This window comes from Puma concolor, chromosome B1 (genome assembly GCF_028749965.1).
Source record: "Puma concolor isolate L17-30 chromosome B1, mPumCon1.1.hap2, whole genome shotgun sequence".
Lineage (NCBI taxonomy): Eukaryota > Metazoa > Chordata > Mammalia > Carnivora > Felidae > Puma > Puma concolor.
In genome coordinates, this window is record NC_141670.1 from 205,522,373 (window position 1) to 205,547,585 (window position 25,213).

Here is a 25,213-nt window from a genome sequence, read left to right on the forward strand (position 1 = left end):
AGAACAAATCAGAAACTCGCCGAGGACACGCTGTCCAGGAAGGGCGCGGCCCAGGCGGTCCTACAGCTGAGTTCCGCTGACTGTCCGGATTCTGCTCCAGCCCACGGGACAGGTGGGCAGTGCCCACTTGGCAAGACACAGAAACAGCACTGACCCCCCCCTCAGAGAGGGAGCTGGGAAAAAGTGCAAATTATCTCTAAACACAAATGCAGAACTGCACCTGCTGCCCCGCAGTTACCCACACACTAGCACGCCACAACCACGGTGCCAGCAAAGCAAAGGCATATAAGGGGAGGGACCTCCCGCCTAACTTTGTGGCCACCTCGGGCGCCCCTCTGGCACGGCCGCTCTGACGGGGTTCTGTCCTCGGTGTTTGTGAAACAGCTGAGTTCTCGCGGCAGGATCTCGTCTCAGAGACTGGTGGGTTCCTGTGGGCATGCCCCCCACTCAGGGCTTCAGCACGAGACCCCCCAGGCTCTCCTCTGCCGTGGGGTGCCGGGGCCTGTTCTGTGCGGATCTCTCCCACGTGGGTCCAGCGACGTCATGGCGGTAGCCGAACCGGCCTTGGTGGGAACGCAGACGCCATGCGAATTGGTACGGACCAATTGGCACGGTCCTCCTGGCAGGACCTCTGCTTTCGGCCCCCACCCCCACCCGTCTGCCCAGGAGCAGCCAGAAGGAGCTTTTCTAGACCGTAGGGGAAACCACGGCACTTGCCCTAACCCACCTGCCATGTCTCCTCAGAGCCCTGTTGTGTGGGCAGCGACAGGCTGGTCCCAGGGGTGAACCAGACGGTCCTGTGCCCAGCACCCTGTGCAGCCAGGGACCAAAAGCCCAAGGAGCCAACAAGACTTAGGAGCAATTCAGCAGAGAAGCGTCTGGACAGGCTTTCCTGCTGGTGAAAGGGCAGAGGCAGGGGAGGTGAGCTCTACGTTGCAGCTCTGGACCCTGCCACCACGAGCTCGTCCCTGCATGGTGGGTCCGGACCCAGAGCACCACAGCCAGCACGGCACGCGAAAGCTCCCCGTGCCTCTGCGGCCCAGTCGCGCTGTCCGGGGCTCCTGGAATCTGGTTGCTCCCGCTGGCGGTTGGGGCGCCACCGCTCCTCACGCTCGGGGCCAGCCCTTCCCGGCCAGCGCTGACCACAACCCGCTATCCCGTCCTTCCCGTCTTCACTCGTTTGCCTCCCCGGCTGGAGTGCAAGTGCCCGAGGCCCGGGCTCTGCCCCGTCAGCACGACATCCCTGGGGCTGCAAAACCGGGCGGCGTGGTGCACGCGGACAGCCGTCATCGCTTCGCCGGCGTCCTCACGGGGAGGTCTGACGCCCCGAGGGAGAGGGATGCGGTGGCCGTCTGGGGTCGGCTCCACCGTCGGAGCTCATCCTAGGTGGGCAGCAGACCCCGAGAGCGTGAGGACAGCCGTGGCCCCTTCGAGAGTTTCCGTCCCGGGCACAAAGCCGCCACTAAGCCGCTTCCGTTTGCTTCTGTTTTGCAGTCGACCGGCCTGGCGTGCTCCCTGCGAGCTGTGGAAATGACTTCCGGCAGGAACGAGACCCCGCGTGTAATACCCGAAGCCGCTTCAAGGGCCACCGACAGTGACCGTACGGGAGGACAGCCTCCGGGAGGTTCTCACCAGGGGGCCGGCCCGGGGTGACCCCAGAGGCGCCGGCCCGCGTCCGCCCGGGCCAGGGGCAGCCCCGGGGCGCTCCCCGCGGGCCGGGCGGCCTAGACGCCGGACTTGGCGATCATCTTCTCCAGCAGGCTCATCATGCGCTCCTGCAGCTGCAGGCCCTGCACCTGCAGCAGGTTCTGGCGGTCCAGCACGCGGCGCACCTCCTGGCACGCGTCCTCCACGGCGCGGCTCAGCCGGCGCTGCTCCTCCAGCATGGCCTCCAGCAGCCGCAGCTTCTTCTTCCGCAGGTGGCAGTTCTGCACCTTGCGCTTCTTCCCGGGCCGCGCGTCCGACCTGGAGGGACAGCGCCAGCATGTGGACGGCGGGCCGCGCGCTCCGGGCACCAGGGGGGCCCCGCCCCCCTCCTCCCCCCCCCCCCCCACCCCGCCACCGCCTCGCGGACTGGCCGGCCCCCCTGTGGGGCTGCGCCGCGCGCCCGCCTGGGGCCGCCCCGTGCAGCTCGCGAGGAGGGGCCGGGACAGCAAGGGGCCGCGGGCACAGCCAGTGACCCGAGTCCCAGCCTGGGTGGGTGGGGGGCACGGGCCTGGTATGGGGCTCAGGGGTAGAGGCCACACGGGGCGGAGGTGCGGGGGGAGGGGCGAGAGACGAGGAAGGCAGGGAGGGAGGGGGTGCGGGCAGGGTGGCTTCTCCCGGGAAGCCTGGCACTGGAGCCTCCGGTGCACAGGGAGGTGAAAGGTGAAGGTGACCACGGCCCCGTGCCCTGCGCCCTCCGCCGTGGGGGAGGAAGCGTCCCTGGCTGAACTGGCCCAACCCCACCTGTCCCTAAGGCCTTGCTGGTCCCCTAGCCGGGGCCCCATGCTCCTCAGCAGAGCGATGCCCCAGCAGACCTGAGGGGCGAGGAAGCGGTCCCCACGTCCCAGCCCTAGTTAGAAATTAGGGGCAGTGTCTGGGGCAGTAGGGAATCTGGGAACTGGGGTCATTCCGGGGAAACATGGGCCAAAAATCTCAGGTTTCCCAGCTGATTCCATCTGGCTATCCACAAAGGCATTTTTGTCTGGGGTCTTTGCTGAGAAGTTCCCTCCAGGGAAGGGGCCCTGGACCAACTGAAGAGCTGCCTCCTCCCATCACCCCTGACAGGCAGACCTGAAGGCCGAGGCCAGGGCTGAGGGGAGAGGCAGGGCCATAACTCAAACCTACACTCCTCCTGTTTTCTTCCTCAACGGGCGAACTCCTATCCCCTCTCGAGAGCCCACCCCAAATGTCCCCTCCTCTGGTCCCCCAGCCTCCTGTGGGCATCTCGAGGGCAGGCTCACGTGGCCAGTGCTGGCCTAGCAGGAAGTCTGTGATGGACTGCAGAGGGGAGGACAGGCATGCCCGCTGAACCAGCTTCTGAGCACATTCTGGAGGCTCAGCCCAATACCCCTCCCTGGTTCTGAGAAGACCAGCCAGCCTGGTGAGGATAGGGAGGAGACCCCAGGGCAGGGTCTGCTTGGGGGTGAGGGAAAGCCCAGAAGCCAGAAACTGGAGGGCACCTGGTCTCCCTCCATGTGCCAGGCCTCACACCTGAATCTGTTCTCTCTTCTGACACTCACAGCCATCCTTGGAGAAAGTACTGATTTATCCCCATTTTACAAAGGGAGACTGAGGCCCAGAGAGGTCAAGGACTTTCCACACAGCTAGAAATTGATGGAGCCAGATGAACCCAGACTATGGACAGGACGGCCTGTACTTCAGTACCAACTGCCTCCCTGTCTGACACTTCCCTGTGCGAGGTCTCCTGTCTGAGGCCAGCCCGGTCTGAGGCCTCCCCGTCTAAGGCCTCCCCATCTGAGGCTGGCCTGGTCTGAAGCCTCTCTGGTCTGAGGCTTCCCCGTCTGAAGTCAGCCTCCCTGCTGGAGTCCTCCCCATCTGAGTCCTCCCCATCTGAGGTCAGCCTCCCCGTCTGGGGCCAGCCTCCCCGTCTGAGGCCAGCCTCCCCGTCTGAGGTCAGCCTCCCGTCTGAGGCCAGCCTCCCCGTCTGAGGCCTCCCCGTCTGAGGTCAGCCTCCCCGTCTGAGGCCAGCTTCCTTGTCTGAGGTCAGCCTCCCCATCTGAGGCCAGCCTCCCTGCCTGAGGCCTCCCCGTCTGAAGTCAGCCTCCCCGTCTAAGGCCAGCCTCCTTGCCTGAGTCCTCCCCATCTGAGGCCAGCCTCCCCATCTTCGGTCAGCCTCCCCGTCTGAGGCCAGCTTCCTCGTCAGAGGTCAGCCTCCCCGTCTGAGGCCAGCCTCCCTGCCTGAGGCCTCCCCGTCTGAGGCCAGCCTCCCCATCTGAGGCCTCCCTGTCTGAGGCCAGCCTCCCTGCCTGAGGCCTCCCCGTCTGAGGCCAGCCTCCCCGTCTGAGGCCAGCCTCCTTGCCTGAGTCCTCCCCGTCTGAGGCCAGCATCCCCATCTTAGGTCAGCCTCCCTGTCTGAGGCCTCCCTGTCTGAGGCCTCCCTGTCTGAGGCCAGCCTCCCTGCCTGAGGCCAGCCTCCCTGTCTGAGGCCAGCCTCCCTGCCTGAGACCTCCCCGTCTGAGGCCAGCCTCCCCGTCTGAGGCCAGCCTCCTTGCCTGAGTCCTCCCCGTCTGAGGCCAGCATCCCCATCTTAGGTCAGCCTCCCTGTCTGAGGCCTCCCTGTCTGAGGCCAGCCTCCCTGCCTGAGGCCTCCCTGTCTGAGGCCAGCCTCACCGTCTGAGGCCGGCCTCCTTGCCTGAGTCCTCCCCGTCTGAGGCCAGCATCCCCATCTTAGGTCAGCCTCCCTGTCTGAGGCCTCCCTGTCTGAGGCCAGCCTCCCTGTCTGAGGCCTCCCTGTCTGAGGCCAGCCTCCCTGCCTGAGGCCTCCCCGTCTGAGGCCAGCCTCCCCGTCTGAGGTCAGCCTCCCCGTCTGAGGCCAGCCTCCCCATCTGAGGCCTCCCCGTCTGAGGCCAGCCTCCCCGTCTGAGGTCAGCCTCCCCGTCTGAGGCCAGCCTCCCCATCTGAGGCCTCCCCGTCTGAGGCCAGCCTCCCCGTCTGAGGTCAGCCTCCCCGTCTGAGGCCAGCCTCCCCGTCTGAGGCCTCCCTGTCTGAGGCCAGCCTCCCCGTCTGAGGCCAGCCTCCCCATCTGAGGTCAGCCTCCCTGTCTGAGGCCAGCCTCTCTGCCTGAGTCCTCCCCATCTGAGCCCTCCCTGCTTGAGGCCTCCCTGTCTAAGGCCAGCCTGGTCCGAAGCCTCTCTGGCCCGGGAGGCACTTGCATACCACCTAGTCCTCTGTGGCGGAAGATCAGCCGGCCCTCACGGCACCCGGCCCCTTCCCTGGCCCCTGCTGGTGGTGGGGGCGGGGAAGGAAGACACACACTACCTGAACTTAAGGGACAGTAAGCTGGAGGAGGTGTCGGAGCGATCATCCTGGAAGCGGCCTTCGTAGGAGCACTGGTTATACGGTAAGTACAGAGGGGTGGATTTAGCAGACGGCGACAGGGACGCCTCGGTCTGGGACGTGGAGGGCCCCGGCTGCTGGCTGTCCGGCAGTTTGCCATCACAGGACTCGGGGACCTTGGCCAGAATCCTATCAATGGCTAGGTAATAGGGCCAGTCGGGCGGGACGGACTCGCTATCTGTCATGCATTTTAATTTCCTGAAACGAGAGACACAAGAGCCAAGGGTGAGAAACGGAGCTGCTCCCGGCCCGTCCTGCCCGGCCCCCGGCAGAGGGGTGCTCGGGGGGCGCTGGGGCCCCGGGGGCCACGGGGCATGAGGGGGAGCCACTCGTGGCCAGACAGCCTCCCCAGAAAGACTGGCCAGGCTCCGGAGCCAAGGAGACATTAGACTTTGGAGAGAAGGCAGGCCGGGGGACTGCCCTGCCGTGGGTGCTAACAAGAAGCAGGCGCCCCATGTGTAAGTAAGGCCATGTGTGAGTGCTGGGGCCTTGGGCTGTTTGGTACCGTTCCTCTCCCTGCGCTTCTGTAGTTTCTAAGCTCCCTACAGTGAACAAATGCTGTTCTGAAGTAGTTAGCCTGCGATAGATAATAAAGTATGCAAACATAGGAACACAGTGTCATATAATATCAATGTAAAACATCATGGCATGAGATGCGTGTGTTCCTAAAGAGAACGCCTCACAAGTGGGAACCGGAGAGCACAGTCTGCAGCGTCCAATAGACCTGAGCTGCGTCTCATCTCCACCACTTTGCAGTGTGACCTTGGGCAGGTCCATTAACCTCTCTGAGCCTCCATTTTCCCATCAGTAAAATGGGGATGAGCAAAGTAAACTCCTCACAAGCTGTAGGGAGGATTTAATAAGGAAATGCCCAGCTCCTGGCAAACAGCAAGCCGACTAGATAACATTCGTGGCTGAAGATATCAGGGGGCAGGAGGGCTGGGCCTGACACCCCCCAACCCTACTTAGACTCCAGGCCCAAAGGTGTGCACAGCACAGCTCTGCCTACCATGGGCTGCAGCCCTGCCCAGCCATGCGTCCTATCCTTCCCTGCAGATAGGCCTTGCAGGTCCCCAGGCCTTGGCTGAATTCTGGGAGGTCAGGGATGGGGAGGCACAGCTGCAGGAGAGCTGGGCAGCCTTGGCCAGGCCAGGAAGGAGTCCATAACTTGGGGGTGGGGGGTGGGGGGGAAGTGTTCCTGTCTGCCCCATCAGACCCAGCCTTAGTCTGTGGCCCCCACATTCCTACCGCATGCTCCTCCCAAGTAGGGAGGCCCTCAAGCTACAGGGACCCCTGTAGCCAGATGGTTCCTGTCTCCTGACATAGGGTTCCTGCCAGGGTGTAGCCCCTGGTCACACTGGTCTTTGAAATAGAGCTGACTCTCTGAACGAGCTGCCCGCAGCAAATGGGCACAGTAGGACACGGCCAGGGGGTCTGTGGCTCAGGGCAGCGAGCAGAGGCCAGCTACAGGAGGTGGCCTTGGGAGCAGCATACAGAATGTCCTCGGTAGAAAGCCAGGGACAGGCCACCGAGGGAGGCATGGCTGCTCCGTCTCCCAACCCCAGGACTACCGTCCATCACCCTGGAGGCCTGCACAGACTCCAGGTGCAGGAAGTGGAGAACTGTGCTTGGGCCCACACCCAGCCTCTAGCCCATCTGGAAGCCCCCCTATGCTTGTTCTGACCACTCAAGCCAGGCTGCTCCTTGGAGAAATGAGGGAAGGCCTGCCCCCGCCCCGCACAGGAGGCCCCTGGATGGTATTCCAAGAGACTGTGCTCCATGGAACCCAGGCGCCCCCTCGGGCTTCCTTAGCCTGACAACCTTAATATGCAAAGAGCTACAGTGAAAAAATAAGAAAAGACTTTGGTAGGGGAGGCTCTTTGGGTAGGGGTAAGAGGAGACAGATAAAGAACTAGTCAACCAATCAAAGCATCAGCCTATTAAGGGTGTGTGGCCTTGGGCAAGTCCCCTCTCTGCTCTAGGCCTCAGTTTCCCCCTCAGGGAACAGGAAACTGAAGTGTCACATGTGCAGCCCTCGCCCTCAGGAACAGACGGCAGGGTCTGCAGTGGGGCCCCGCTGGAGGGCCCGGGGTCCTGCTCTGCTGTCTCATCTCTCATGGCCTGCCTCCCTGCCCCCCCCCCCCCCCCCCCCCCGCCCAGGAATGGAAAGGAATGCCTCCCCTGGGACTCTGAAGAAGGCTTTCAGGATAAATAATGAATGAGTCGGCCAGACACCAATCAGAGCCCATGGATTATTGAGTCAGATGGGAAGCTGGTCAAACAGCCGGCTGCACCTCTGCAGCCCCCTCACAGGCACGGAGGGACGCACTGTGTGAACGGAGGAGGCAGGGACAGACAGACACACACACACACACACACACACACACACACACACACACACACACACGTCTACAGACAACTCAGCCCTCTCACGCCACGAGCTGGTGGCTGGAATTTATCATCGTTTATGTTGTGACGGATGCCTTCAGACCCTTAGCGGCTGCCTCATTTCTGGCCCCTGGGCCTGCCTGGGAGCTGGGGCTGTGGGCAGAAATGCACCTTCAGACAGACCCAGGCTCTGGACCCCCTCCTCCAAGGGCCACGAGAAGTTGTCGGGGGCCCTGCGGGGCCTCTGCACGTCCCAGGCTCCAGACAGGCTGGGAGCTGCAGGCCAGGAGGGCAGGGGTTGGCTCCTTGCCGACTGTTGGGAGCGAGGATCCTCTCGAGGTGCCCAAGGCAAACCCAGGCCCCGTCTGCACCCAGCATGGCCTGCACCTCTGCTCCCCTGCTCATAGCAGCCACGAGGAGTGCCAGGAGGAGGCCGAGGCTGGGAGCAGCTCGGTGCACTCCAAGTCTTCCTGGGACAGCGCCCCTTCCAGGGTCACTGACAGGCCCACCCCCGCCCAATATGCCTGCCGCCCACCCCCCTCACTGCTACTCTCCACCCATGGCTCCCAGTTCCAGGTTGACCTTCATCCTGGAGACCCTAGACTGCCCACGACCCTCACCTTGACCATGACCCACTCCACACCTGTGACCTTGGCCTCACCCAAGAAGGCCCTCTGCATGGCTGTGACCTCTGCCCTGCCCATGGCCATCTGCACGCAGTGACTGACGTGCTCCCACCCTGGATGCCAGAGCTCCTCCCCTGCCCAGGAACCCTGTCTGTGGCCCTGACTCAGCAACTCCCTTCTGGCTGCCAGGGTAGGGTGGCTACAGTGCGGTAGGGCCAGGCCTGGGTCCCCGCTGCTTCTTTCCACAAATGAGGGCCCTCCCACAAGTGAGGCCCTGCTGGGAGCTCCAGGGCTCCAACATCGGCCCTACTACGCACCCTGCTCCCTGACCGCGGCCAGCCGCCGGCTGCTGGAAATGACCGAGTGTCAGCACCAGGCAGGACTTGCAGGCCTGGGAGCTGAGCCTCCTTCTCACCTCCGGCCTTGGTTTCCCTGTCTGTACGGCAGGCACCCTACTTAGCAGAGCCACGCCTGGGCAGCCGGCCTGCATTCTCCCTCCCGGCGGGAGGGTGCGTGTGGGCCAAGCGGGAGCCGCCTGCACGTGGCACCCAAGGCAGGGGCCTGGGGTATGTTGCGAATTGTGCCAGCCCTGCCCTCGCTGGGCCTCGGTTTCCCACCTCTGACGGGAGGCTGCACACATGGTCTGTGCAGGCCCCATCTCGCTGGCTGGGCTCTGCCCACACGAGGCCTTCCCGACTCAGCTCCGAGGGGCTCCCCGCGGCCCCCAGCGGCCAGCGCCGGGCAGGGAGCACGGGGGGCGCACAGGCGTGCGGCACGTGGGGCCCACCTGTACTGGAAGGTCATGTTGGTGATCTTGATCTTGATCTCCTCGCCCAGCCGGCGCTCCCCCGTCATCTCCAGCAGCTTGCTGGCCATCTTCTCGTACACCTTGGCGTTGCGCTTGGTCTGCTTCAGCTCGTCGAAGAACTCCTCCCAGACGAGCATGAGGCCGCGCATCTCGGCATCCGTCCAGTTGCGGGCTCGCCGGTGCTTCTCCGTCTGCGGGGACACGAGGTAGCCGGGCACCTCGGCCGCCGCCATGCTGGAGGCACCTGCGGGGTTAAAAGAGCTCAGGCGGGGCCTGGGGCCTGCGCACAGGGCGGGAGCCCCACTCCTGGAAGGCAGCTCCGTGCTCAAAATGGGGCCTACATCTGACAGGCAGGAATTTAGTTAAAAGCTTTTAAACGGGAAACGTCATTTTGATGTCACGTTTCCATAGCAACAGAGCAACTGCATAAGCTACAACAACAGAAACCTTTTAACTGAGAGCGCAGGAATCAGGGCTGCCCTGACGGGCCATCAATATTGCAGCGAGCGGGCCAGACCCAAAACCGGTGGCCCAGGCGCCGGCCGTGCCTCCCGCCCCAGCCCAGCCAGCAGACACTGCTGCCGGGAGCCCCGTGTGCAGCGGGCTGACGGGGCTGACCGCACTCCCCAGGCGTGGGCTCCAGGCCTCGGCCCCCGCCTCAGCCCCGCCCCACGCACACGGGCCGAGGCGCCAGGCGCCAGGGAGAGCCGGAGACAGGGAGTCAGGGTGGGACGGAAGGAGGGCCCAGCGCCACTGAGAGGGGGGTGGGCGGTGAAGGGGGGAGAGCGCAGAGGTGCACGCAGAGGGGGACACAGCTCGAGCAGCAGGTGCCCTCGAGGACCCGCCAACACTCGCCTCCCTGTGACGTGCTCCACACACAGCGTCCCCCTGGCCAACGTGCTCACATTTTACGGGGAGAAATGTAAACGCATCAGTACAGGCTGGGCAGCAGTGGGGCTCTGCCCCGTCTGACCACCTGTCTCCCCTCTTTGTGGTGGGACTGGTTGCCAGCCTGGGTGACGTGGGCTGGGCAGAGAAGCCGGGGCAGTTCTTGGGGCCAGAGGGCAATGGGCACAGGCGGGCAGTGTGTGTGTCCCTCCCACCCTGGGCAGCCCCACCACAGCCCTAACCACCTTGCTCAGCACCGTCTGTCCCTAGACCCGTTTCTACCTGGCTAGTGGGGTGCTCTTTGTATCCCCGGAACCCCACAGGAAAGGGTTTGCTAAAGGCTCGCTGAGTAAAGAAATGAACAAATGAAGGGACCAGCCTTAAGTAGCCCCTCTCTCTTCCCAATAGATCCCCTAGACTTTGCCTTTGGACTTACTGGCAAACTCCTATTCATTCTTTAAAGCCCTATTCTGACATCACCTCCTGTCTGAAGTCTTCCTACCCCACTTTGGTCCTTCTTCCCTTTTTCCCCTCAATTGGACCTGTGTGACCCTGGGTTAAGAACACTGGCAAAAGTGAGAGAATAAGAATTTGAGTATTCACGGAAAGCCAGGCACTGTTTTAAAGACTAAATACAAGTATTTTCTACTTTGATCCTCAAGGAACTGTTGTAAAAGAAGCTGGCACTATTACTCCCATTTTACAAATAAAAAGGCCAAGGGTGTAGAGAGGCGAGGTCACCCTGTGGGCAAAGGGCTGGGCCAGGCTTTGAAAGCCGGTGGTTGAAGCCGAATCTGACCCCGTGCTGTGCTGCCTCTGGAAGGAGCACTGGCTGGCAGGGTCCCAGTAAAGGACACCTGTCACCCCTCCTGTGCCTATGGTCCTTGGCCGGGCACACAGGACGTAGCCAATGCAAACTGCCCACCATTTCTGGGGTCTCCTGGTCTCCTGGGAGGCCCCCAACGCAGACCCTGGACAAGATGGCTGCTGGCATGGCTGGGGTCCTTGGCTGGGGGACCCTCACCCTCTCTCAGCGGGTCTTTTCCAGGGCTTGACGGAGGCTCGTCCATCTCAAGGTCTCAAGGGCCAGGGCCGCGGGTCGCCAGCAGGGCTGGGAAGGTACCGCAGGACAACGGTGAACTCTGGACCCAGACGAGGGGAACCGGCCTGGATCCCCAGGAAGGCAGGGGGCGCTGCCCGCAAGAAGCAGCCCCACAGTGGCAGCAAGGTTGGCGAGGCCAGAGCACAGGGGACGGGGCAGTGACAGACAGCGTGACTGTCCCTGGGGGGGTGGTCAGAAAGGAGGGCTTGAGAGCCAGGCTGGGGATGGGCTGCAGTGCCCCCTGGGGCTGGCCAGCAGAGGTCAGCAGCAGGAGGGTCAGCCAGGGCAGGACACCAGGGCCGTGGGAGCCGTGAGGCCTACGGAGAGAACGCATCACTAAAGGCATCAACATTCAAAATTAAAAGACAAAACTCACATGGTTTATCAGTAAGAGCCCATCACACCTGCTGGACAGGCCCCAGTCCTGCCTGCCTGCCTGCTAGGCCCAGATGCCCAGCCAGGCCGTGGCATCCACGGGCCATCAGTGAGCCTGCCTGGCCTTTGTGGGGGTCCCTGGCAGTGGCCTAAACCGGGGGGGGGGGGGGGGGGGAGGGACTCACGAAGTTCAGGCTGAAAATCACCATGGCTAACAAAGGGTCCTCCTCTGACCTGACCACGGAGAGAAAAGTGTCACTCCAAGCCACCCCAGACTGGGACAGCTGAGCCTGGAGCGCAGAGGTGGGGGTGGGGAGGTGTCCCTGAGTCTCCGCCCAGGCCCTCAGGTGGAAGGGCAGCAGGGACATGTGTGGGGACTCGGAAGGCCCCCTTGTCCCTTCAGTGGGTTCTTGGTTCAAGACCTGGACCCCATCAGCTCCCCGTAGGAGCCCCTTCCTCTCCGGGCCCACGCAGCACCCCCCAGGAAGGCTCAGGGCTGCTGTACTCCTCTGGGCCTGGGTGCCTGGCACGATGTGCTCGGGATGTTTGCAGCGTGAATGAGTGACTGAAAGGTCTCCCAGAAAGCCCGCAGTCCTCAGGCAAAGGACCTGACCCCAGGGCCCTAGTGCCAGCTCTCAGCCCCACCGGAGGGCCTTTCTGCAACCACAGCTCCAGGGGCTGCCCCTGGCCCTGGCCCAGCACGTGGGGGGAGGCCCAAGGGAGAGGTAAAGGACACCTGCCACCCCTCCTGTGCCTATGGTCCTCAGCAGGGCACACAGGACGTAGCCAATGCAAACCGCCGTGTGCCTGGAGAATGCTCCCTACCACGTGCGTGGCCTTGCAGCTTCTGGAGAGGGCAGAGGCTGGCTGGTGATGGCAAACACTCCTCAGGAAGAGCTGCTGCCCCAGGGCCCCCGGGCTGGGGACCCTCAGGCTAGCCGAGGCCCCTGCCTCCAGGGGGCAGCTGCCGGCCTGTGGACATCACTCTGTGCTCAGGGCCCTGGCAAACTGGTGGCCCCAGAGGAGGTGTCTACACCTCTCGCCTCCCCTCCAGCCAGCACGTCCAGGGGAGTCAGGGTGAAAGGCTGGACTCCAAGTGTCTTCTCAGGTGTCAGTGGGCACGGGAAACCCCCAGAGCTTCCGGAAGCGGAGCCCTGAGGTCGGGCCTCCGAGGACAAGCACGAGCTAGGTGGGAGGGCCCTGTCTGTTCTTGCTGGGGAGGGGCTCCATACCTTGGCACAGCTGCATGGCCTGCGGGGACCCTCAATCTCTGTGGGATGGGGAGGCAGAGGGCCGGGGGCTGGGTATCCAGCAGTACCTGCAGGGAGAAGGGGTGGTTAAGCCCCGGCAGGAGGCCGGGGGACACCCGTGCGGCCACACCCTGTAGACCTGTCTCCCCGGAAACCAACGCCGGTCTGAGATACTTAGGTGTGCTGGCCCTACCCAGACGACCCGGAGCCCCAGGTGGGAAGCGGGGATCCCATCGAGGAGTCTCTGGCACCTTCCAGGGGCAGACGCCAGTGAGCAGAGCCTATCACAGTGGGTGGGGAAGTTTAGCAGTGGAAATGCTCCAGTCTGGGCGAAGGCGGGGAAGCACATGGCGTGTGGCGGGGTCACAGGGAGGGCTATTCCCGTGGAAGGGGGCGGCGATCATCCCAGCTTGGACTGGCTCACAGTGGAAGGAGGCTGGAAGCGGCCCAGCGCTGCAGGGGTTGTGGGTGCTGTAGGGCCCAGCTCACTGTGCTGGCACCACCACCCCTTTCCCTACATCCGCGGGGAGCTCAGACTGTGACTTTCGGCCTCCGCCTCGGTGGGCAGACCCCAACCCCGACAGCCCCGCCCATGCCCCAAGAGACCCTCAGGCCCATGGGGGGTGAAGGCCTGAGGACCTCGGGGCCCCTAGGGCACATGGCCACGAGTGGCCTTCGGTTTCCTGCCTGGGAGGCCGGTGGGGAAGTGCCATCCAACCAGGTGGAGGGGCTGGGCCGGTAAGGCTCCCAAACCAGGGGGAACCGCAGGAGATGCTCATGGCTGCCCAGAGTCTTGGGCGACACCACCAAGCAGGCCCACCTCTGGGCCCATGGGCACCGGCAGAACGCTTCATCCGGCAGCGCTCCGACTACCGCCAAGCTGCCTGGGGGGCAAGGCACAGCCCTCCACCCCACACCTAGAAGGGCCTCAGGGGCTTCTTCTCAAGGAAAGCAGGGTCTCACCCTCTCCTGAGGGTCCCTCTGCCGTAGCGGCAGAGGGCGAGCGGGGGACATGAGCAGCAGGGGCTCTGGGCCCTTTTCTTTCTGGAAGTAACAGGGAGACCACGTGTGCTCAGGCGCGCCAGGCAGGGTCTGGCTGTCCGTGCTGGGACCAGGAAGGGGGACACAGCCTTGGTCGCTCCGAGGTACCATCAGAGGCCCTGGAATTGCATCACAGAGGAGACAAATTTGGGGAGATGAAGTCACCCCCATCAAATGTCTAGAACACCTGACGTGAGGACAAAGGCCCACTCCTGTGCAGGGACAGGGGGTCCTGTGGCACCCGAGGGCCCGTGCACAGAGCTGCTGCACAGCCCCGGAAGCCGGAAGCCCATGTGCCTGGTCACAGGGCTGCAGCCCAGGGGCAGGGGCCAAGCTGTGCGAGCGCACTTATCTGGCACCGGCCACGGCGTGGGCTCCGAGGCCGCCCTGCTGAGGGACCGGGCGGGCCACTCCCCCCAACGGACGGGAACCCATGGCACTAGGGGTGCTGTCTGTGCAGGCTGCCGGGTAAAGCAGCTGCACCCCAACATTACCAGACACCGACTCGCCACGGCTCCCAAGGAGGGGCTGAACCAGGGCTAAGGAGGACGGTGCCCCATTCTGCTGACTAGGCAAGCCTTTGGGGGGGCGGCGAGTCCTTGAAGCCAGAACAACTCACACACTCAAACGGGTGCGCCAGGAGCCCAGGAGCCCGCGGGGCGTGGGGGAGCCCCGAGGCCGAGGCACGGCCCCCTGTGAGCACTCCAGCCCTGGGCTGCCCTCACCACCCTCCAAGGCCCCGGAACCCTTCACCCCAGCAGCTCACGTCTGCGGGGACCTCCTGGGACGTGCCCAGCCCCCCCCCCCTCCGGGCGCGGGCCAGTGTGGCGGCCACCCCGCCTCCCCGGAGAGGCTCTCCACAAGCAAGCACGCCTCGTACAGCAGTGCGTGGTGTCATTTCCCTTTAATTCAGATACACAATGTTCGCGGAAGTTTAAAAAACTTAAACACACGTCGCTTGTCAGTCCTTCCCTCTCCTCTTGGGAGCGGACGGTCAGGTCCAGGTCAGGGCTCCGGGACGTGCCCCTCACAGCCTCGCTGGCTCCCAGCAGGCGGGGATGGAGGTGGTGGGGCGTCTCGAGCTCACACCCGCGAGCACGAGGCAGCGTGCACGGACAGGCGGCCCCGCTTCACCCAGAGCCAAGCCACTTGCTGCGGTCGACGAGGCCATGGTCCTCCAGCGCCAGTGGCCGCCACCCAGTCTGCACCAGGAAACGGCAGTGACTGTCCAGGGCCAGGTGCTCCCAGAAGCGCTTGGGGGGAGGGGGTTCCTTCGACGCCATGAAAAGTGACAGGTGCATGGGGGAACGGGACCCCTGACCCCTCCAGGCCACTTTCACGGGTCACCGCCATCTGAGTGGCCCACTCCCCGCGGAGGCCGCGCCCGGGCCGGCAGCACCAGCTGAGCCCTCCTGAGCTTGCCAGCGGGGCTGGGCGGCTCTCACACCGCTCCCCTGCCCCTGCCCATTGCCCCATAGACAGAACCGCCCCACTGTCCCCCTGGTCGGTAGCCATGGCTTCGAGGGCTCACCACAGAGGGAAGGACAAACACCAAAGCGAGGATGTATGCTAGGAAGGACGCTCGTGGCATTGAGAGGAAATGGATTCCACTCCCCCCAAACCACAGAGCCCCCTGCAGCCACCGCAGAAGGAAGCATCGCCTGCACGATGGCCGAGAGCAGTTACCGCTGTTCAGAGTCCGTTCCGATGGAACCAGCAACAGGGCTCACCGCGGCTGCCCGGGAGAAGCCGCCCCCGGCCCTGGGGACTTGGAAGTGACAGCCGGCAACGGAGGGGTGCCTGGGTGCGGCGGGGGTCCTTTAAGAGGCAAGGCCTCGTGACGCTGCCCTCCGGGTGTCTGAAGGGGTCAGCCTCGTTCATCCTCTGTGAAGGATCCATTTGCTGACAAAAACGTGATGGGGCAGGAGGCGCGGGCTCTGGCAGCCGGGGGTCACCTGCAGCCCTCAGTGGGGCGTTGGGGGAGGGAGGCACGCTTCTGGAGAAGACACGCTTAAGTGCGTTGCCAAACAATTCTGCCCTGGTTTCGTTCAAGTCCATCCTGATATTATCAGCAGGAAAACAAAAACAGCCCCCCCCCGCCCCACTCCCCACAAACCTGCCAAATTGGTATTTTCAACAAAATTTGGATTGATGATATGATTGCTGCTTGCTATATAGACTTCTAGTAAGCTGATAAAGTCCTAACTTCTTGTGCAGAGAGCTGGCCAGGTGGACCCTTTCCTCAGCAGGATTTCAACGAGCAACGACACTGCTCCCAGACACCTCCGTCACGCAGCCAACTCCACAGGGCACGTCTAAGAAACAGAACTTCTACAAAGAACTTACGCGGCCAATCTCGTAGCCTTGCACGTCTGTGTATTGCAATATACACAGAATTACAGACTCGCACATATGCACACACACACACACTCACCCGTGGCCAAAAGGACTTCACTCACTGACTCCTCTCCATCTCCCGAGCACACAGGCCCGTCTCTTGGGTGGCACCTGTGGCCAGAGCCGGGCTCCGGGCCCCCGTTAAGAACCGACTATTTCATGGCAATCAAGGCAAAGCCAGTTACACTTCAGGCGAGCCCAGTGGCATGGACTCGAAGGGGAAGAGTTCCGAACTTTACATTCACAGTGTTACTTCCTACAGATGTAAACTCCTCAGCAGGAACAGCATCAGGCCGGGGTGCTCCCATCTCCAAGCCGCCGAGGCGACGGGGGTGGGAGACAGCAGGTTCTGAGCACCTTCCTGCGCTCACACACGTTCCAGCCGACTTATGGGAAAAGGCGGGAGGAGAAATGGGAGCCCCGAGGGAGCGAGGGACAACGCCGACTTCCTTTCTGTTAAAGTGCCCTTACGGTGCTACGCATCAAACATGTGACCCAATTCTATCGCTCGTGCCCTGGCGCGGTGGGGCCTCTGCAGGGCCTGGTGGGAAAACCCCACACCCCAGCAGGCCCCAAACTGTTGTTGCAGGAAAGGGCAGGAAAGAAACAGAGCTCTGGGGCAGTGGGGGGGAGCTCGGGGGTCTCCAGGCCCTGCGGCTCGCTGTGTGGCCTGCAGTGGGACGTCAGGCCTACGCTCAGACACAAGGGTCGCTAACCACATACCGAGACTCGTTCTCTTTCTTCTCTGCAGACTCTGGAAGATAGCTTCCAAATTATCTCCACTTACCACGTGAAATACCCAAAACGCTGTCTGCACTTAAACTCAAGACCAAACTGAGCAGCCTGGCATTCACCACATGACTGGCCTCCCTCTGGGGGCCGACGGCAAGCACAGCCCCACTTGTAGGCACGCGAGCTCCTAAGCCAAGGTCGACCCAAATGTCCAGGCCTCGTTTGCGTCGAACGACTTGGCTGCCTTGGGGCTGGAAACAGAGCTGGTCCAGTGACCTGGGCCTGAGGGGCCATGGGCTGGCCAGTCGCTGCCCTACCCTGTCTCCTTCCTGCCCCTTCCCCCGAATGAGCCCCACCACGGCTCCAGGGGCATAGGTCTACACCCTCCCGGGCTGGAAGGAGGCCTAGCAGATGTGCTGAGCTGGAAAAGGGGCCAAGGAGCTGCTGGGGCCTTTCCCTAATGGTTGCCAAGAAGCCAAGCTTTGCTCATGACCAAGGCGTGCAGACAAATGTAGCTCCATCACACGCCTGGGCCCCTAACAACACAAGAGGGGCCACGTGGGAAGCAGATCCCGGCAGCGGCCAGACAGCCCTGGGCAGCCATACTCGGCTTGGGGACGGGAGCTGGAGGGCACGAGGGCTGGAGACAGGCTGCCCGCACCCGGGCAGGCTGGCCTTGTCAGCTGGGTGCCGGCACGGCTGTCCTTCGCTGCTGAGTGGGGGGGCTCTGGAGCCGTCCTAAGGACGAGGGCGCCACGGGCAGGCACGGGACAGGAGTGGGCGCTTTCCGGTCCCCAGTGTGTGGCTGTGTGAATTACGATGCAGACGTCGGATCAGCAAACGTCTCTATGCTCTTATCAGGCGTGAACGGCGTAAGGAAGGACGGACGGAGCACGCCGCGGAGCCCACCGGCTGTTACAGGGGAGGGCAAGGACCGGCTGGGGCGGCTCGGCGAGGGCTGTCACATGCAGCACAGACTTGCGATGCACATACTCTACGCGGGCGTGAAAAGCTACCGTAAAATTAATCTCTTTACTGATATAATTGCATTTTCAATCCTGAGAAGAAGACAGAGAAAGGGAAGCACGGCGCCGGGGGTCGCGCTCCCAGCCCCCGCCCCCCGCGCACACACCAGTGCTCGGTGAGGCCCGACCCCGGCTGAGCCGCGGAGAGCGCTCTCGAAAGCCTGATGGCGCCACCTTCTGCCTATGGGACAGCAGAGAGGCCGACAGCCAACCTGCAGGACCGAGGACATTCGTCCCAGACGCAAGAGCAACCGCGAGCAGGCCGGGCAGCGGGAGGAGGGGACACCTGGGCGGCTGGCATGTGACACGAGTGCAGCACAGAGGGTTAGTGACGCACAGCTGCTCCCGCTCCCCGCGAGGACTCGGGCGCGGCCCCACGCTGCCGCACGTGTTCCCGGCACGCAGCCCTGCCGCCAGGGGGCCCTTCCGCCACAGGGCAGAGACGGACACCGCCTGCCCGGCCACGGGGCCGCTCGAGGGGGGCCCGTGTGTGGAGCCACGCCGGCGCGGGCAGGCCCCCGGGCTCTGCTGCTGCCCCACGTGGGCACTCAGCACGAGGCGACTTTGTGGACGTTCCGCAAACAAGTCAACAGTCGATGGTATGGGTTTCCCGGAGCCGCGACCACCTCGAACACGGACTGGAAGGCCCGGCGGTCCAGCTCCTCCTCTATCTGGTGTCTGTAAAAGTCTGTGGCCACCAGGCAGAAGAGGTTAACGTCCACTCGCTCCAGCTTGCCCATCCTGCTGATGACGTGGGGAAGGCTGGCAGGGGAGTTAAGGGAGCAAGGCTCGAGTGAGGGAAGAGCGGTCTCCCAGGTGCGCCTCCCCGTCCTCACCAGGCTGTCCTCGCCCGGCACAGGTCGGGGCCCAGGAGTCCCGAGAGCCACCGGAGCAGCGGCCGGCAGACCCGGGTGGCACGGCTGGAGCCGCCTCCCGCCTCAGCTCCCACCGGCTACGCGGGCAAGGCTAAAGGACGCTGCCCTGCTCCGGCTGGGGGAGCTCCAGGGAGAGGGTGCTCCAGTCCACAGCACTTACCTGGCCCAGCTCCCTGCTCGGCGCCGGCCGCGGCCGCTCCCACGGGCTCCGCTCCCGCTCGGCGAGAGCAGAGCCATGCCCTCCCGGCCCGGGGCCCTCCCGGCAACACTGAGCGAGGCCGGCCGCCAGCAGCAGGACAGCCGTCTGCTCAGAGGCTCTGGTCTGTCTTGGGGGAAGGCTGCTGAGGGAGAACATCCCCTTTTGGCAGCCAGCGTTTTTGGGGGTGGGAACCAGATCTTCACTGAGGCCTTTTACCCGAGAGGATGACATGGGGCACGATGACAAGGAATAATGAGAAGCAGCATCGGCCACCACCCCAGCTGCACGGGGCCCTCGACTGGGGACGGGGCGGGAGGGAGGGAGGGAGGGCCACAGGGAGCTGGTGCCACCCTCCCACCCCTCCAGGCAGTCCTGGTCAGCGTGGCAAACGTTTCCTTGTCAGGGCTGCACCCCCCTCAGGCTTAAGATATATGTCATTTCGACATCTGAGTTTCTGGCAAAGGTTAGGTTCCAAAAACTTTAACGGGAAGCATCAACCCAGACACAGACAGAAGAGACCACAGGACTGGTAAACGGGCCCCGGCCCGGCCCCGGAAGGATACACGGCGGAGACCCAGGGGCTAGTGGAAGCACTGACGAAGAAGCAGGAGAGGCTCCACACAGCCATGGCCACCGGGCTCCTCTGGGTGAAGTTGGAGAGGGACAGCATGACCCAGTCCCGGACCATGGACGACTGCCCACTGCTGTGCAGGGTCTGGAAAACCTGAGAGGACGAGAGGCCCAGAGGGTCAGGGGCCACAGCTCTACCGAAGCAGGGGTGCTGGGTAAGGGGCGCTGCAGTTTGCAGGGTGAGGAGTGGGGCCCACCAGCACCTGCACCAGGTCAGCGCATCCAGATGTTAAAAGGCATTCGGTCCGGGAAGTCGGGGCTTCTCCCGGCCCGTGACCCCGTGCCCTCACCTTGTACACAACGGTGGCCATGAACTGTGGGTATGGCTGCTGGTTGGACAGAAATTCCCCAATGACTTTGTTCATGACATCCTGGGGTGGGAAGAAGTCATCTAAAAACTGAGGAAGGATCCGTGCCACCACTCTGGCTTCACAGGGGAATCCTTTCCTGACCCTAAAAGGAGTGGACACAGGTCAGAGTCTGGCCTCACCTCAAGACGGCCTCATGTCTGATGCCAGCTGGGAGGCGCCCTGGGTCCCAGTATGTTACAAACATGTTGCAAACAGGCAACCCCCTCCTTACTGGCCTCACCAGGCACCTGCAGGTGAAGGCACGGCTCGCGGCCCCCCAACCCGTGTGTGGGCTGAGGCCTCAGAAAGGGGTTTCAAGGTCGTGTCAAGTTATAAGCAACAGGGGTTTGAAATGGTGACATTAGAGATAAAAAAAGTTCGTAAGGAGAACACCATCCACGTTCCGTTCCGTTTCCATCCATGTCCAAATGCTGTGGGTGTCTCAGCACCCCGTTCTGATGCCAGACCTCTGCAGTCAGCAAGGACCCCTCTTACCTGACCCCTAGCCGCACACTCTCCTGCTGATGCCCTCCACGCCCCGCTGCCCCAGATACTACAGTGAGCACCTCGAGCGATGCCTTCTGGCCAGGTTTCTCCATTTGTGCCCACAGAGGAGCCATACGCCACTGAAAAGTGCCGGAACGGCCCCAGAAACGGGGTCCAAGCCTCCTAGGCATGCCCAGACCCTCCGCCTGCATGCCAGCTCTGGCCCAGCAGGGGCGAGGCTGCTGCTCTGGACGACACCCACAATCAAAAGCTATCTCCCGTCAACTCAGTGTCCCCCCGCCTGACGTCTGGAGAGTGACCACACTGCATGCCTGACAGCACTCGCTAAAATGTTGGTGTATTTTGTTAGCACTGGGATGCAAGGTCCACGAAGGCAGGGACCCAAGTGTGGGCTCCCCTGCCCATCACCCAGCTGTGGTCGGGCTCGACAGATCTGTGTGGAACAGAAGATGGCTATAAACACTCATTTTAAATTTCAACACAGAAACAGACTGCAATGCTTGGCTTTCCAGAACACCTCATGTGGGCCGAGCGGACGCAGGGAAAGCCTTGGCTCAGCGTGCTCTTGTGAGAAAAAGCCAGAAGCCTCCTGCTGACTGGGCCAGAGGGACAGGCCAGGCTGAGTGGTGCAGAATGGGCCTCCCAAGGCTGCAGACGCATCACGTAGTCTGCACTGGGAGGCCTGGGGCAAAACGCAGGGTGCGGTCCTGGGGAAAGAGCCTGACAAGGTGCCCAACCCATTTTCCAGAGCTGGCAAACTGAGCCGCCTCTGGACACAAGTGCACACAGTGGGGGGGTGGGGGGGGCGGGGATTAATTACCAAGCTCTCAGAGATACTTCCTTTGCTGTTTAAATCTTTACCCCGGTCTACCGAGCACGACTCCTGCAAGCCACTGTTAATGGTGCTCCAGGGCTGTGCTCCCCAGGCCCGGGGCGGGGAGCGGTGGGGGGGGGGGGGGGGGGGGGCGGTGCGGGCCAAGCCTGCTTTGATGGTGAGACTCCCCGCCCAAAGGCAGCAGTGTCCCACAGACATCTCCATTACTGCTCAGAACTCCACGTGCCTGTCCGGTTCACATGCCCCACCCGATGCCTCCACACTGACAGGGGCTGCCCCCAACCTTCACGGGAGAGGGACACCCCAAGCTCCCCGGTGCTGGGGCCCAAGGACTGGCCGCTCCCGCAGAGCCAAGTGAGGCATGTGTGCAGTCAGGGGGAGAGCGGGGAAACCGCGGGCCACGGGCGCAGGGCTGAGAAGGGAGCAGGTGCGGGGGAAGGCAGCTGCTCCCGGCGAGCGTCCCAGGGCAGCTCAGGGCAAAGGCGGGCGTTTCTCACCTGTCGAAAAGAACGGACACACGCTCCATAGCCACGATCACGGACTCGCTGTCTGGGGCGGCGGGGCTGGGGTCTGAGGTTCTGCCTGGGCTGATTTTCTCCTTCCCTGGAACAAATCATTGTGTACTGTTACTTGCTCTGAAGACCACACCTTAAACCCACTAGGGAGTTCAACGAAGCCTGAGAGATCACGTGAAATCAAGTGACAGGAGAGCTCAGCCGCCCAGGGCCTGGCCCACCCCGTGGGTACATGGGGTGCAGTGGTCAGTCTGCAGACCTGCTCCCTGGGCTGGGCTCTGAAGCCTACACAGCAATGCGGCCTTGAGCCAGTAACCGCAAGCCCCTGCTCTAGAATCTTCCTGAAGTGCGGTGGGGTCGTGGGGTCTGTGTCCAAGAATGAACATGCTTCTCGCTCACTTGGACAGCAGATCCGTATGGTCTGGAGTTCGGTGGCACTGAGCTGGCAGGCACAGGTGGGCCCGGGCCAGTCTCTGGGGCCCCGTACCCCACACCCCGCACCTGTGTACATGCAGGTGAGCATCAGGCCCAGGGCAGCCATGGCCCGGTGCGGGCTGTGCACGTTCACTCTGTCCACACTCAGCTTGACCAGGGACTCAGCATCCAGCCGGCACAGCTGTTCGGAGAGCAGAAGACGCTCCAGGCCCCGCAGGACGCAGTGGTAAATGATGGACGGAGTGGACTCCTCACTCCCGGACAGCATCACCCCACACATCTGAACACAAGGAAGACTTCTGGGTCAGGCCCCCGCCACTCGTGCTTGCTCCTCTGAGAGTACCACCCGCAGGGGACAGAGCGCGCACACACGTCCGTTCCAGAGGAAGGCGCCCAAGGCTGCTCACCTGAATTACCGACGCAGAGAATTCTGGGCCTACGTCCAGGGGATAGTTCTCAATCAGGTAGAAGGCGGTGGCACACATCACCAGCACGTGCTGTTGGCTATGAACATTCACGCAGCTGAAACCAGGAGATACGGGCCGGTCTGACGGTGCGTGTTATGTCGCCAGGACCTCCGCCCCCGTCCCCACGGAAGGGGGCCCACCTGGGCCCCAGGACCTGGTGTACGACCCCGCCCTTCCCCCGGTCCACGCCAAGACCCCCACGCAGCCAGTGCCACTCACTGGGCTGCCCCTTTGAGGTTGGACAGGAGGTAGTCGCTGATGACAGGGACAAGCTGCTTCGCTGTCTCATCCAGGAGGTCACACTCCAGCACGTAGAGGGCGCCATGCAGGGCCCCGACCCTGCTGGGCAGGTGGTTGCTCCTCAGTGTGCTCTCCAGCAGCCGGCTGACGGGCTCGGCCACGGCCTTGTCCTAGAGCACAGGCACAGGAGCAGAGGCTTGCCCACGACGGATCGGGAGAGGCCAACGAGGGGCTGACCTAAGCTACAGAGGAAGACTGGGTGCAGGAGCTCCGGCAGCAGGCCCCCCAGAGGCCCCTGAGCGGGCGTCCGGGCACCCGGCTGGTGGGAGCGTCCCCGGCTCCCCCACTGACCAGAGCAGCCCCTGTGCCTCACCCGGTCACGCCAATGCCGTGTCCGCGCAGACACCTTCCTCTCGGGGGCCTGCGGTTTGGGCCGTGCCAGGGAGAGTGGCCCGAGGGACCGGCCGCCGGCGGGAGCCCTGCTCTGTGTCTCTAATGCGTTCCCCTGGCGGCCGAGACTCCACACGTGTTGTCACAACGCGCCCCACCTGACGCCCCGGGAGAGGATGCTGGCAGCTGGCACCTGGGACCTGCCCCTTGGGACCTGCCCCCCCGCCCCCCTTTACCCTGTGCCGACTGTGCTTCGATTTCACCGGGGTAAATCCCAGCCATGAGTATATGTGAATCCTCCCAGAAAAAACGCAGGGTGGTCTTGGGGACCCCTAACGGTAGTCTGCACTGACCTGAACCAAAATACTACCCGTGGCCGTTAGCACCCTCGACACAGTAGGGCGCAGCAGAACCCTCGCGCTCCATGCCACATGCCTCCATCAAGACGCTCCTTTTAGAGAAGAGGCAGCCACAGGAAACGGTGTGGAAGTGGGGGTGACCCCAGGGCTCCACAAGCCACCCCACTTGGGAAAGGTGGCTACTGGCACCTGAGGGTCCCTGCAGGCCCCGCCCAGAGCAGACGCACACGCACCACGGCGGTGCGACGCCTTCCTAAGGACGGTGCCGCCGTGCATCCAGCCCCTGCCTCTGGAAGCACCGCCAGGACGTGCAGCAAGGGACGCATACTTCCTGACACCGTGTAAGTGCCTCAGGAGGAAAAGACAAGCTTCGGAGCGCGGCTGCCTGCACAGAGGCCCGTGCATGCACGTCAGGGTGGGGAGTCTGTATCCATGCAGCAAGTCTTGCCTTAGGGTCTTCTTAGAAAATGGTGATTGTTTATTTGATTTATTGACAACACAACATTTGTCTAGGGGGACCTGGGCCTGAGCACAAAAACACAATTACAATGAAAACGAACCCAGCAGCTGAAATCCCCCACAAAGACAAAAGGACCCCTTCAAGTCCAGCTGCTTTGACATGTCTCTCGACGCCCGGAGGGCACACACTTTGAAGTGATGTGCTCACAGAAGGCAGGCCAACGGATTCATTGTTTCTGTTCCCTGACGGTGGCACCAGGGCTCTGGCCACCCAGGATGGATGATACCTGCCTGGGCACTTCGGGTCAGAGGGATGAATTCTACGGGGGAGCCAAGCCAGGAAGGGGCTAGAGTCAGGGCTCTGGGCCACAGACGTGGACTCAGACCTCTGCCATGTCCCATGTGACCTGGTCTCAGCTTCCTGGGGCCCAGATGAAACAAGAGCTCACCTTTGTGAGACTGGGCGAGGAGACCTGTTCTCGTGGTCACTGTCAGGACAGACAGGACCGAGCGGGAACACGGGGGAGGCAGAGGGACCGCACCACCGCGCCCCACACAGGGACCCAAGCCCCTGGCCGTGGCAGCCCCCACATGCTCGGTGGACGAATGAGTCTCCACCACCAACGCGAAGATGGGACTCCAGGAAACAGGGAGCAGAGGCCCCACAGATCCCGGGTAAAGGCTACGAAGCAAAGAGCAAGCACACGCCAAACCCGCACAGCCTGGAGTCCAGCTGTTTCCTTCTAACGGCGGAGGTTCTGTCCTTCCCTCCGCTGACCAGAGCAGGCCCCGTGCAAACGCCTTCATGTGCTCACATCACGTCCAGTTAGCCTGGACCGCGTGGTGACGGACGCACAGAAAAGCGGGTGCATGCCGCGCCGGCTGAGCTCTGATCGACTGGGCGCACAATAAGGAAGAACGCAAAAGCAGGCAGTCTGCCCTCCCGCTAACAACAGACAATGGCATCCGGACATGGGGGACAAATGCAGGGTTTCTGGGGTAAAATGGCCCCCGGGAGGGAGGTCTGTTGGCGGGAAGCACGGGAGCCGGCAGCTCTTCAGCAAAGGGGCGTGGGGGGGGCGGGGCGTGGGCAACTGAGGAGGAGGGGCCGGTCGTGTTCGCGCTACCCACACCGTGATGACCCAGAGCCAAGGGGTACAAGAGCCCTAAACCAAGGCTCGGCCACCATAACACGCTTCACGGTGACCTGCAGAAAGGCAGGGATGTTAGAACCGAGTCCTCCCACTCTCCTTCCGGGT

General features: G+C 63.0%; 2 protein-coding genes across 5 annotated transcripts in view; both read right to left on the reverse strand.

Moving 5' to 3' along the window:
• Positions 1-624: 624 nt before the first annotated feature.
• Positions 625-14,284, reverse strand: MSANTD1 (Myb/SANT DNA binding domain containing 1). Its single transcript, XM_086705565.1, has 6 exons — positions 13,462-14,284; positions 12,481-12,566; positions 10,796-11,190; positions 8,863-9,127; positions 4,984-5,259; positions 625-1,965 (listed from the first exon to the last, which is right to left on the reverse strand). The coding sequence occupies exons 3-6, from the start codon at positions 10,839-10,841 to the stop codon at positions 1,725-1,727; spliced, it is 828 nt and encodes a 275-aa protein (XP_086561691.1). The 5' UTR covers positions 10,842-11,190; positions 12,481-12,566; positions 13,462-14,284; the 3' UTR covers positions 625-1,724.
• Positions 14,285-17,681: 3,397 nt separating this feature from the next.
• The window catches only part of HTT (huntingtin), a 147,275-nt gene continuing 139,743 nt past the window's right edge, over positions 17,682-25,213 (reverse strand). For 3 of the 4 annotated variants that reach the window (XM_086705562.1, XM_025921615.2, XM_086705563.1), the window contains 7 exons: positions 22,726-22,916; positions 22,447-22,561; positions 22,106-22,319; positions 21,587-21,692; positions 19,688-19,850; positions 19,331-19,491; positions 17,682-18,455 (listed from right to left, as the gene is read on the reverse strand). In XM_086705562.1, the coding sequence (XP_086561688.1) occupies positions 18,242-18,455; positions 19,331-19,491; positions 19,688-19,850; positions 21,587-21,692; positions 22,106-22,319; positions 22,447-22,561; positions 22,726-22,916 (1,164 nt within the window). In that variant the 3' untranslated portion in view covers positions 17,682-18,241. Of the gene's footprint in view, positions 18,456-19,330; positions 19,492-19,687; positions 19,851-21,586; positions 21,693-22,105; positions 22,320-22,446; positions 22,562-22,725; positions 22,917-23,384; positions 25,162-25,213 lie in introns of those variants that run through there. The other variant, XM_086705564.1, reaches the window with a different exon arrangement.